This window comes from Cydia pomonella, chromosome 10 (genome assembly GCF_033807575.1).
Source record: "Cydia pomonella isolate Wapato2018A chromosome 10, ilCydPomo1, whole genome shotgun sequence".
In the NCBI taxonomy this organism is placed as follows: domain Eukaryota; kingdom Metazoa; phylum Arthropoda; class Insecta; order Lepidoptera; family Tortricidae; genus Cydia; species Cydia pomonella.
In genome coordinates, this window is record NC_084712.1 from 19,171,476 (window position 1) to 19,185,226 (window position 13,751).

At 37.7% G+C, this 13,751-nt stretch overlaps 1 protein-coding gene across 1 annotated transcript; it reads right to left on the reverse strand.

Moving 5' to 3' along the window:
* Positions 1-237: 237 nt before the first annotated feature.
* LOC133521725 (uncharacterized) lies at positions 238-8,093 on the reverse strand. Its single transcript, XM_061856789.1, has 3 exons — positions 3,843-8,093; positions 1,949-2,105; positions 238-1,446 (listed from the first exon to the last, which is right to left on the reverse strand). Exons 1-3 carry the CDS (start codon positions 4,593-4,595, stop codon positions 1,262-1,264), a joined length of 1,095 nt encoding a protein of 364 aa, XP_061712773.1. The 5' UTR covers positions 4,596-8,093; the 3' UTR covers positions 238-1,261.
* Between the last annotated feature and the right edge of the window lie 5,658 nt (positions 8,094-13,751).

The following is a 13,751-nucleotide window of genomic DNA, read 5'->3' on the forward strand; positions in this document are numbered from 1 at the left end:
ACAAAGAACTTCTGTACAGTTGACCATGAAAAAAAAATTCATCACGTGACACGTGATTTTAAATTTAGATCTTTCAAAGAAAGATATCTCAGTTACTTTCTTTTCCTATAAGCTACGTATTGAAAACGAAATATATTTGGTCATATATTTTCACGAACTGACATTTATAGGTATCCATATTTAAAGAAAAATCCGCATAAGGCGAGCATGCCGAAGAAGCATATACAAGTTATATCAGAATATACGGGACATGAATGTAACGTCGGACTACAAAAATCTTGCATGAGACTATTTCGGGCTATCGGAATGTTCATAGATTATACATACATATATTACCGGTCAGTACAGGGTGATAAGTAGTAGCCGAAAAATAATCATAACGATTTTTACCTTAGTGGGTTGGCAAGTAAGGTTTCAGTTTGCTTTCTGCCCAAGTCATCTCCGATGTGAGCATAAAAGGTATCAATGGATTCAACGGAACGAACGCACGGAATGGAATACGATGTCCTGCATACAAATATTTGAGACGACTAACGCACAAATTGTGGGGTTAGTCATTGTGACGTCATAAAGTCAGCAGCACAAAGAAAAAAATGTTTTTTTCTTTTAAACATATCGTGTGGGGTCTCAAATGAAAGAACTTAGTGATGGAATAATATACCTCCACCATTATTAAGGTTTTAAAACACGGCTTAGGCGACAGCTACAGATTCAAAATGCACTACCTATTGCGTTAGAGCAATACCTTCTTATCTTTGGTAATAGCCCAGCCAAACATAATATATACACTATATTTTTAATAAATACGTATGCACTTCAAACTTAACTATATATCCTACCCTATATACAAAAAAGTTGCTTTTAAAAATAAATAATTACATATATTTTTTAAATATGATATTGTACACCAACAAAAAAACACATGAAATACACAGTGGTTTCACAAATATTTTTATAACTTGCACTCCGTTCCGTCACACATATACGTATACACCGAGCAAACGTTTTTATTTTCTCCTCTTTTTCCTACAAAATCTAATAACAGCAAATGGCAGCAGCTTGACCATATCCACTGAGGCCTGAGGTAATGTCATCGAAATGGGGCCGATGCTCACGAGAGGCATCAAAATTGGAGGCCCTCTCAAGCCAGAGATTTGTGACATTTTGCACGCTTCGATTTCTATACCCTATAGTTAAGCTGCGACTGCACTGCAACGTTTGTCATAAGAGCTAGCAATATTTTTGGTAAATTTCCCAACTATTAAACAAATGCGAACTGCAGCAGCACGACGGTGTAGGCGGCGAGTAGCTGCAGCAGCCGCAGCGGCAGCGCCGCGTCCACTCGGAAAAGGCCGCCCGCGTGCACGCCGCGCGTTATGGTCCAGGCCGCGTTCAGGCGAGACACTTGCTTGGACAGGCGTCGGACACCCACTAAACAAAACGAATTAAAAGGTTAGGCCGGGGACTGGACGCATGGACGGACTGGGTGAATCAAGACCGTTTATACATTTCGAGCGCAATGTATGAATGGCCTTGATAAGCCGCTCGCCGCGCCGCGCGCCACTTACGTACAGTCCACGGCCTTAAGGAGCATCTAGCGGCAAATATTGAAAAAATTCCTAGGAGTAGGAAAAAACCATGATTGCCTATCGGTGAGTTGTGTGCCTGCGCCTTCCATCTCCGGTTGACTTTCATCATTTAATATTTAGGTACCAGATATTCGGTGAAGAGAACATCAAGAGAAAACCAGACTAGTACCTAACAAAAAGGTCTTGTACTTACTACCAGCGCTGAAACGCGCGAAGAGGGTTTTCGATTTTTTTACCATAAGGACGAGGGCACTCGGCACTGCATCACGCCATACGTGCCCCTAACATCGTACAACACCTTTTTGTGACTAATAACGCGATGAACTTTGTAAGGGTACTTAATAATAACTTTCACTTACCCCAGCAAAGTTCGTCACTAAGTTTAATAGCATTAGCTGCGTCCACGTCTCTGACGGCGAGGTAGAACTGTTGGCACGCTGCGCACAGGCAGCACAACAGGCCCACGCTCTTGCACGCCCATATGAACCAAAATGCCTTCGCAACAATTGAAATGACCTAAAGATAAAATATAATATAACTTTAGGAAATTAGGAGAATTATTCTAAAAATATAAATGTTCGTTTGGATTTTAGTATCGTTACATTACTGTGTCGGATATAGAACCATCATTAAAAAATAAGACACGAACCTGGAAAATCCAAGTTTAGAAACATCTTAAAACACTTGTGGCAAACACTCAAAAGACACAACTTTTTACAGGTTATTATGAATCATGTATCACTTAAGTGTTCTCAATCAATTAGCAGCTGACATTATATTCTTATTCCTTATTCAAGTTATTATAAGTATAATTTAGCTTTAGTTATTCTTTATTATAATTATGTGTAGAAAATTATACCTGCGCTCACACAGTACACACAGTTTTACCCTTAATACTCAATATTATATATATATATTCATTTCTTTTATAGAGTCCGTGAGTTAATTATATATTCTAGAGGTCCCGATGACAGTAGGTTAAGTGTACAAGAGCTTGTTACGGATCGATCGTGTAGAAGGTAGGTCCTCTCGTTTCATATAGAATTCCCTATGCTTTCGAACGAACTTACACATTTCTACTACTATTATATATAGTATAAATGTAAGGGTCAGCAGTCCAAGTTCAGAAAAATAAGGTTTGTGGCTTTCGATTTCATCAAGTGTTTTATTTATTAAGATGCGAACAAACTTTTTCTGGAGGTTAAAAAGTAATGGAGCGTTGGTACTATTACTCCACAAAATAATACCGTAATTTAGCCAGGCATATGCATACGCGTAATATATTGTTAGGGCTAGCCCAAAACACAACAAACACACACCTCAACCCTAGGGCTGTCTCCAAAATTTGACATAATTTTAACCTCCCGAAGCGCATAGACGAATTGAGATATTTTTTTCCTAATTTTCTCTATATAGGATTTCCAATTCATGTGACCTTTTCTGCTTTCTTTTCTTGCAGCTTTTCCCTTTTTCACCCTTTGTTTAATAAAGAAATAATAAAACATTTCCTCTGCGTAGAATTATGATGATGAATATGATGATTGCTACAAAATATCCAATGTCCCTCCCCGGGTTGCAAACTATCCCCATACCAAATTCATAATATGATAGTAGTGATTGTTCGTACATCTAATACTCAGCCATTTTAGAGAGCTCTATTATTATTTGAATGCCAACTAAAGTATGTTTAAAAATTTCAACTGTAAACAGAAAAGCCTGCGAAAAGTAATTTGTACATTATTATTTTATTTATAACTATACATATAACTCGATATTAACACTACACATACACTTTAATTTTTTAATAAGTATCTTCTAGTTGTTTTTTTTATTATTGACGACCGGTTTGGCCTAGTGGGTAGTGACCCTGCCTACGAAGCTGATGGTCCCGGGTTCAAATCCTGGTAAGGGCATTTATTCGTGTGATGAGCATGGATATTTGTTCCTGAGTCATGGGTGTTTTCTATGTATTTGAGTATTTATAACATTTATATATATCGTTGTCAAAGTACCCTCAACACAAGCCTTATTGAGCTTACTGTGGGACTTACTCAATTTGTGTAATAATGTTCTATAATAATATAATATATTATTATTTAATAACATCTTGAAAACTTCTTACTTTGTCATCAACGAAAAATATTTTTACAAATGTTTGCAGTTTTTTCCGGGAATGGAATCTTTAAGTGGCACCTAGTGCCTGGTAAAAATTTGGTAAAAGATAACAACGTCACCCTGTATGTACATACTAACCGTCTTGTGAAAAATCTTTTCGAAAAGTGTAGACGCTTTCAATATATTCAAGTATGTTATGTACAGTATTTCACCTCGGGTCTCTGTATATTTCTTTATGTATTTGTCATTCGTGTTCGAGCATGATACTCGAAAGTTTTCCATCTCGAGTCTCCAGAGATTGATTTCCAGCGTTAAAAACTTAATTATTTGCATGGCAAAAATTATATTTACATCCAAATATACTATAGAAATCCCACATAAAATATTCATGCTCTTTACATTACCTATTAAAATACTAAGGACTGCGAAAAATAAATACGTAGAAAAAATTAAGCAAAACCAAAACCAGTTATAATTTCGCGAAACTTTCACCACATGCGGGCAAGCCAAGTATCGGTAAACTTCATAAATTTTTATTATAAGCTCAACATTTATTTTGCCAAGGATAAGATTTTCAGTGAACATTACTAAAGTAGCAAAGATATAAAAAACAGCGTCGAAAATAGATGCCAAGTGCAAAAATGTATTTAAATCTGATTGAAGTATTAATAGTTGGTCTAACGCTTTGGTAATATGGAGAAATAATATCAAACATATTCCTAGAATACACAGTACATAATTAAGAAATCCGTTTTGTACGACGAAACCTCGCCGTATCCTGTATTTTGGTTGCAAGGTAATCGTTTGCATCAGATTCAAGGGAAATATCGTTGCTTCGAATTCCTTATTCAAATTGTTATCAAGAAGACATCCCGTTAATCGTCTTTTCATTTTAGAAATCAAAAACTTCACACAGTATAAGTACAACTCAGCAGTTCCTGCGACTGTCACAAGAAGTATCAAGAAGTGTAAGTAGTTCAGAAGAAATGAAAGTGGCCTAAAATCCAGTTATTAAAGTACACAATATTTTTTATTGATACTGTCAACATTTACAACTTTGCCTTTCTTAGATCACTTTGCACAACGCGTCACATTTCGGTAAAAGTGAAATTTATCAAAACTAGTTGAAAGTCCATTTCCTTTTTAATATATGTATGAGAAAAACCATTTACATAGATAATAAGCAACTTCCATTGTTAGATGGACACGTATCTAAGTAAAGTCACGCGTGTGCCTGTGAGTCCAAATATGTTTTTTGCAGGCTAAGCACTTGATGGTATACCGGTGACTGAAATTTCTACAGGTTACTATGCTTTTTTGACTTTATGCTTTATTATTTTTAACATTACAAAAGTGGGCAGTGTTATATACGTAGGTATTTAAATATTAATTTTATAACTTTGCCCAATCTGCACTTAAGACTGTAACTTGTATGTTTTAATTATCTTGAGAGGAAAGGCTGAGAATCAGCATACAACTTTATCCAAAAAGTAAATTTCAGGATGTACAAAATGATACCAATACGACATGTATATTATGTAAGTTTATATCAGGAATCACCGAGAATATCCTGTAATTCCGAAACGACGTATATAACGATGCAAATTATAATTATTAATTATTTTCAAAATATCTCGACAGCCTGAAGTATTCATAATTTTCGGAATTTGCATATTAAAAAACTTATTAGTTTGTCGGTAACTCAATTCAGGCATTCCTCCGGTAAAATTCAATTTATCTTAGTAAACAGCTGAATTAAAAAATGCATAAAACATAGTTACTGGTACTAGCGGTAAGGGCGTGTGACTTTTAATCCGGAGGTTGCGGGTTCAAACCCCGTCTCGTACCAGCGAGTTTTTTGAAATAATATATAGTTTATCTAATATTGCCAGTAGCTTTTCAATGAAGGAATGCTTCGTGAGCCTTAGTATCCCCTCTAGATTGGTTATACAGCAGACGCTATCTTAAAAACTAGTGCCTATGCTAATTATTTGGCTTAATTGCCAAGCGGATCCCATCGGCGGATCCAAGCGGCAAAAATCCGGGAAAACGCTAGGGAGATAACACACGTAACATAATACCAAAACCAAATTATACAAAATTAATTTAAAAACTCGAGGCAAGTACCAAACCAAATAGCGGGCAAGTTGCCAGAACTACAACTACTTCATTCTTGGCAACTTTGCCCACATATAAATAAAAAAAACCAATTGAGTAAATTATTCAGACAAGGAAGCGTTTGTACTACCCGTAATCAAGTAGGAAGTTATCAAAAGTAAGTGCCTACGTAAATAAAATAAGTACAATCAATAAATTACCTAAATAAATTATAGTTTTAGGTGACGTGTGATAGTTTAATCAAAAGGCAACTACTGGAATCCGGAATGTAATGTTAAATTATACCAATATAAGAGATCGTATAAGTACAGTCAAGTTGCTCAAAAATATCTGAACATGCACTTATTGATAATAGAGGTTTTGTTCAGATATTTTTGACCTACTTGGCCGCTCCTATTTATTAGACGGTGAATATACCATTGATCAACGTTTGTATTCAGTGAGCGAGTGATTATTCTTCGTTGTTGTACATTATTGTAAATTAATGTGTATGAGGCGGAACCAACACGACTGACCGGAACGGACGGACGACCGGTCTGGCCTAGTGAGTAGTAACCCTGCCTAATTGCCTATGAAGCCGTCCTGGGTTCGAATCCCGGTAAGGGTATTTATTTGTGTGATGAACACATATATTTGTTCCTGAGTCATGGGTGTTTTCTATGTATACAGCGTGTATTTTTGATACTAACACATAATCAAAGGGCAGTTAGTTTAGGCTGTACTTAACACATTTTCATAGGTTTTATAAAAAGTGGACGAGTCTTATTTTTTCATACAAAATAATTCAGCAAGCAATGTAATCACGACTTTGTTTTTACTCAAAACGTCTCATTAATGACGCGACGTCACAATTGCCACAAGTAATCATGATGTACGAAATACATTGCTGCTCGAAAAAAAATCAAAAATTAATTATGCTCTGGTAATGAGGACTAAAGTAAAAAAATCTTTCAGAATTGTTTTGTAGCACTAAAACCTACGTCTACTTTAAGTTTGAGGTTATATCAAAAATACACAATGTATTTATCTATATTAAGTATGCGTTTAACGTCGCCTAGTACCCATAGTACAAGCTTTACTTGCTTTGGCGCTAGGCTGTGTACGATATCCCCTGATATTTATTTATTAACACATCTAAATCAAGGTGTCATTTGTTCGGAAGTCGACTGCAGCAGCATTTTTGTAAAGTTGCAACGGATGGTGGCATTCGGATGGCAACTGCAGCTTCGTTACTGTTGCGGCGTCGTTGTTGCCACCGCCGTCTCTGTCAATTGCCTTGATAAAATGAGCGACGGAACGAACGTCATAATCGCGGCAGTAATGCGGCGGATCAAGGTGTCATTTGTTCGGAAGTCGACTGCAGCAGCATTTTTGTAAAGTTTCAACGGATGGTGGCATTTGGATGGCAACTGCAGCTTCGTTACTATTGCGGCGTCGTTGTTGCCACCGCCGTCTCTGTCAATTGCCTTGATAAAATGAGCGACGGAACGAACGTCATAATCGCGGCAGTAATGCGGCGGCGCACGTCACTCATTTTATCAGGGCGGCAACAACTTTGCCGCAAAAAGTAACGCAGCTGCAGTTGACATCCGAACGTCACAAATCATTGTACCAATTGACATTCATAAATAATATCCATACATTTAATCTAATACCTACAAACAATCAATCACCTTGTTATATTAGCATTACATTTATCACAAAACATGCGCAAAACAACTTTAACAGAGAATATTAAGAAAAATAGGTTAGTAGATTAAGTAAGGAACGAGGAAAAAATACCAACATTTGGTGTTATAATTCCACGTGAATCTATGTAAGATTACAAGAATAGCCGGCATAATGGAGATAAATGACATAATGGACCTCCACGCGGTAAATAACCTTAATTCAGAAAAAATCGTAACAGATGCGCGAGGGGCATATATTTATATTACGAAACAGACACTAACTAATGGACATGGTGGTTTTTTAGTGAGATCGACCATCTTCTTTTGCACATAAAACGATCTCACGATCAAATCGAACACGTCCAACTATCCAACAATTCTAAGAAGCTTACGAAACTGACTTCACAAGTAACCGCGTCTCACACTCAATTTCCTTTTAGTTTTAGGTATTCCAGTAGTGCTTGGAAACTTGGAAAAGTGGGTCCTTAAAAACACCCTCACTTGTTCTCACTTGAGCGTTTTCTGCTATTTACATTTACCTCATCTAGGAAAGGCAAGGGCTGAAAATGAAAGGCGCATGTCGCCGGCCAGAATCCGCAATGAGCTGAACAATGGATCATCCGGATATTGCCTGTCAACGGAGCCACCGTCGATACGCGAGGTCTCCGCTACAAGGTTGCTGAGGTCAGACAAACACATACTCGGTGTTGCATTTTGTGATTTATGTTTCTACGACTGTCGTGCAGCAATTTTGGAAAGAACAACAATACGACACAACAATATTCTAGCCATTCTTAATGTAGTCATAACTAAAAATAAAAATATTATATATGTAATTGCAAATAAAATATAATATTTAAGTCTTGTGTTGGTGATCAGATATTCTATTTTCTTGAAAAATAACAATGAATGTGTCGACAATCAGTATTGAAAATGTTTAAAAATTTCGTTCTCCACAAAGTAGATAATGAAATAAACAATTTTATTTTTTATTCTTCAAAAACTGATGAGAAAGATTCCAAGTTTTAGTAGCACGAGAAGTGAAACTACAACTTTGCCCCATGTAAACCAATTAACTATTACTATACAAATTCTATAGGTATACTTTTTGCCCCTTTCCGAAACAACTATCGGAAGTTATTTTAAACAAAGACTTATCTTGGCGTTGTCAGAATGAGCTCCATCCGTAAATTTAGTCAAATGCTGAGTGGAGCTACACTCGTGGAATATTAGACGGATTACCGAGCTAGCTATCTAGACAGTAACCTGCGTGTAATTAACCACTACGATGTTTGAAACGACCCCTTCGACCTATCTAATAATGTATGTTCCTGTTAGTCAGAGTAATTATTTAAGGTGATTATTAATTATTTTTTATTCAAGCACCTACTTTTGGTAGATAGAATTAGGTAGATAGACATAAATATACACTATAATAAATACCAAATTTTGATAGCCTTAACTTCCTAAATGCCGCTTTTAACATTACTGTTTAAATAGTAATATTGTGTAGCAACAATCTTATTAAATGAAATTACCTAGCCTAGGTACTTAACTGGGGTAGTACTACTTGTTCAAAATGTCAGCTTGGCCTTAGAAAACGGGCCATACGTCGCTAGAGTAGCGTTTAGATAACAAGTGAAATATCACGCAGGCTATAAAGGCATGTATTCTCCCTATAGCTAGCAAGTAATTTTAGTTTTTATATAAGCAAAGAGATAGGTACGGGCTGAAAAACAGCGCTGTGCAGTCACCAGACTCGCGGCAAAAGCTGAGTCCCGAGCCCATTGTCGCACTTAAGAGTTTGAATGTAAACAATAGTTCTATATGGTATATTATCATAGTTCTCAAAAGCTGTATCTATTGCTACTGTGCTGTAATTAATGCTTAGAGAGTGGTTGATTGTTTAGTCGAATCAAGTTGCTCAGTCAAAACGATTAGTCAATCATGTTTGCTGCTGCTTGCTGTATGTACTATTTATTTATTTTTTGCGACAATAAATGACTTTTTATTATTATATCAAAATCAATATTTACTGCGCTTCTGTATTTATGAACTGGTATCATGATTCATGATATTTAAGGTCATCGAGGACAAACGTACGAGGTCGTCTCGGACACAGGAAGAATTCACAATGAGCGGGTCGGAATATATCATCCGTGTCCTGATAGTGTGACATTTACAGGCTCAAATCATGTTGCATGTTAATGCTTGGCGGCTAAACGGTTTAAGATAAAAAGATCGGCTCAACGCAGAAACGCTTTGCTTATAGTAACTGCACCAATCCTGAACTAATGAACAGAAAATTTAGAGTATTTGATATTTCACTAATACCTGTAAAAACTTAATCGCTTTCCGCGTTAACAGTTGAATATAGGTACTTTTCGTCTTTTTTGTTTTCATGGCGTCAAACGAAATATTCTACATTATTTCAAACATAATTTAACAAATTAAAACTATGTATTTTTGTCCAGTTATTAAAAAAATGTATGGTTTATATCTCATTATTGTTATACATTAATTCAATTCTGCTGGTTTGTAAACAGATTTTTGTAGGTTTGATCCTTTTCCTTCTTCTCTTCTTCCTCGCGTTGTCCCGGCATTTTTGCCACGGCTCATGGAAGCCTGGGGTCCGCTTGACAACTAATCCCAAGATTTGGCGTAGGCACTAGGTTTTACGAAAGCGACTGCCATCTGACCTTCCAACCCAGAGGGTAAACTAGGCCTTGTTGGGATTAGTCCGGTTGCCTCACGATATTTTCCTTCACCGAAAAACGAATGGTAAATATCAAATGATATTTCGTACATAAGTTCCGAAAAACTCATTGGTACGAGCCGGGGTTTGAACCCGCGACCTCCGGATTGCAAGTCGCACGCTCTTACCGCTAGGCCACCCAGCGCTTCCTTAATTACTAATAATTAAGTGTGAGATCACATTTTCTTTTCACTTTCACATGAAATAAATAACATCCGTGTCCACCAAAATAATTTGATAGGTCACTTCCGAACTCGTATATAGCAAGTAAAGTTAAAAGCGCCATCTCTCGCGAGCAGAATACAACCGATGTTCTTCAGTAAAGGTGGCGTACTACAATCCCAAATCATGTCCCAGCTGGTGATAGGAAGCCTTTTAAATAAAAATATACAGAGGTCGCTTTAATGCAAAGTTTAAGTTTATTTTGTAAGTTAACGTTTGAAGTTGTTCGGGTCAAATAACTAGGTGGGAGTTTTCATAAATGTTGTAGTTACAAAGGGCCTTGGGATTTGGATAAGTTTGATGTTCATTCAGGCTTGACTGTAATGTTGGCAAGTTTGTTTTTCCTTTTATTTATACTTTATCTCTCCGAGGTCATCCCATGTTGATGTCATAAGATTATTTAAATTGTTCTGTTTGTTTGCCCGATTTGTAAAAAGAAAACCTATTTAAATTGTCGGCATGCAATGGATACTTACATACAAGAAAAGCACTATAAAAGGGTCTCCCCAAACTAGTCGACGCCGTTTCGGCAAATCGCGTACGGAAAAAGCTTTATGTCAACGCAATAAGAGCGAATAAGTCGTAAATCGGCTCGGCCCACGCGAAACGACGTCTTTCGACGGGAAAACGGCGTTTTGCCGTAAAGCTGTTCGCATTCGTACGACGCTGTTTGCAGCCTACCGCACACGTTCGCATTCATAAATCTCCTTATACCGCCGTACGGTGCCGGAAAGAGTTGAACGGCTCCGATCACGGCCGAGTACCTACGATAAGGACCGGTCAGAGCTGGCGGAAGCCGATCAGCGTCTTCGACGGCCGAACATAGCTGACGACGGCCGAACAGAGCCGATGACGGCCATAATAATCGTAAAACATTTTTGGATCGAGTCTCAAACGAGGATATCGTAAATTAAATTCACCTTCACTTAATCTATATTGCCACAAAGAATCAACCCACGGTCGCCTCCGCTTTTGCTGCTGTTCTATCTCTTCCAACAAGTAGGCTACGATAAAAATGCTGGTAAGCCTTTTTTTCCATGCCCGTCTACGTAAAATATCCATCATCACAGGTTATTATATAATATGTAACAATTACCAAGGAAAATAATCTTACAGGTCTGTTCAATTTCAAACTCAGGTTGTTACTAACAACCAGTCTCCAAAAATGAGATTTACGATTGCCGATCACCCGCTGTCCTACATCTGTTCATCGGACTCAACGGCTTTACGTGTGCTGTCTGACGTCTCGACGGCAGGACGGAGCACGGGAGAGCCGACCGTCGCTTTACAACTGTTGCGATAGCAAGTCGCAGGCGATCGGGCGTCTCTACGGCCGCAAGGAGGATGAGACTGCTAAACGCAGGTGTCCAACCGCGGAGACAGTCGATCGGCTAAATGCGAATAGTGTGGTGTAAAACACTCGGCGAAAGCCGACTCCGCGTCGACTGGTTTGGGGAGACCCTAAGGAAAAACATCGTAATGGAGTGACTGAGCTTAATGAACCACAGTTCCGTTGTCGTACCTCCGAATTATGTAATGTTTTTGTATTGTATTTATTTATGTATTTAATTCACTGACGAAACAAAACACCAAAACCTCTAATAGGTACAGTTGACAAAATATAATTTGCACCGATTCGACCTACAAGTTGTTCGAGAGGTCGGTACAAATTTTATTCCGTCAACCATACATTTAAAGTGAGCAAAAAATAAGGAATAAACAATGTTTAGAAGACACGTCCACTCTATCACCTACACGATGGGCCATCATACTGACCCGCTAAGATGGGCCAGAGGGTAGTGGTGTTGGATGGCTTTTGACGCGGCGGGATGGCGATGGGATGGCCATCTCGCTGGTCGAGCGCTGGGCCATCGTGTAGAGGAGACAATACCCATTATCTCAATCATATCTTGACAATAATTTATTTCGCCTTCAACACTCACCATGTTGCTTATTTTCAATGGTACTAATTTATTTTACTGGCAAGGAGGCTCTTTCACAACATAAACGTTGAAAGTCGTCGAATGTGACCGATGTAAACAAGAATAAATATTATGTTAAGATTAAGATTATGTGTATATTATCGCAATTATGTACGAAAATATTGTCAAAGTTACAAAAGAAAATTATTTTAAATACAATAAAACATTTACATCAATTAAACGACGAAGGACTGCGTAGTATTCCAATAAACAATGTTTTGAAATTAGTTGTTGGTATGACACACATTATTGCCATACTTATGTAATGTAAGCTGCTTGTAGCGATGTTGTTTACCGTCTGCTTTTATTCGAGATGGTGTGAAATATAGGGAGACGAAAATGCACCTACTAGCGCTAAAATACAATAGTTCAGTATTATCGTCAAACCGGACTAGGGAAATTCAATCATTTGTGACCGCATCCGGCAAAACGTCCCACTTTGTCGCTTGCCATAAGGACGAGATTTGCTTGTATATTTACAAAGTTTTTGTACAAAGCTCTCCTGGAGGGTAGTTGATTTAATTTAAGGCCCTTTGTGTCGCACACTTCTAATTTCCCAATAAACGGCTTCGTCTAAACACAACCATCTGAGAACAAAGGCAGTTCTTACGGATAAAAGGCCCGCAATGTCGAACCCGCCTTGTATGTATTATTGTCCAAAATGACGAATATTACGCAATATTGTAGGGTCTCGTCCCCTATTTAAGCTTTGTATCCGGGATCATAATTTAAAACGACCATTGGGGTTGGGTTTTGTTGTGGTTTTGGCAAATATTTACGATCTAGGGGAACTTTATTATATTTCGATATCCAATTTCCAGGCTTCCCATCCAGGTAATCCCATCGCAGGGAGTGACAAAGTTACGATTGACCAAATCCAATTATGGCAATAGTCCGAATAGATCATCCAAGACGAGAAGATAGTTGGATGTACACAACACGAGAAACTATAACAAAAACATGGAGTTCGTTCGCGGACCCTTTCGGGCTATGGAGTAACAAATCAATTACAAACAATTCTGCGCAACAGGCAAGGGGAAATTGCAAAGGATAAGCCTATTAAAGTGTAGTCTGGTAGAATAGACACCTACGATCCTGGATAATAAATGTCCACGGTATGTTAATTTGGGATGAGAACATCAGTTTATTGCTAATAGTACGAGTACTAGTAATTAGTAACATTTGGTACGAGTAGCCGATGTCGCCCTTTAGCCGATGGCAGGTACCGGTACCTATATTACCAATAACCTGGATTGGGATTCCCATTGACCCTCGTATTTACAGTGAAATATGAGACATA

Coding starts and splice junctions, on each gene's coding strand:
- LOC133521725 (XM_061856789.1), bottom strand. CDS start 4,595: ATGAAAAGACGATTAACGGGATGTCTTCTTGATAACAATTTGAATAAG. Junction 2,106..3,842: donor AAAAGATTTTTCACAAGACG/GTTAGTATGTAC, acceptor TTTTATCTTTAG/GTCATTTCAATTGTTGCGAA. Junction 1,447..1,948: donor TAGTGACGAACTTTGCTGGG/GTAAGTGAAAGT, acceptor CCTAACCTTTTA/ATTCGTTTTGTTTAGTGGGT.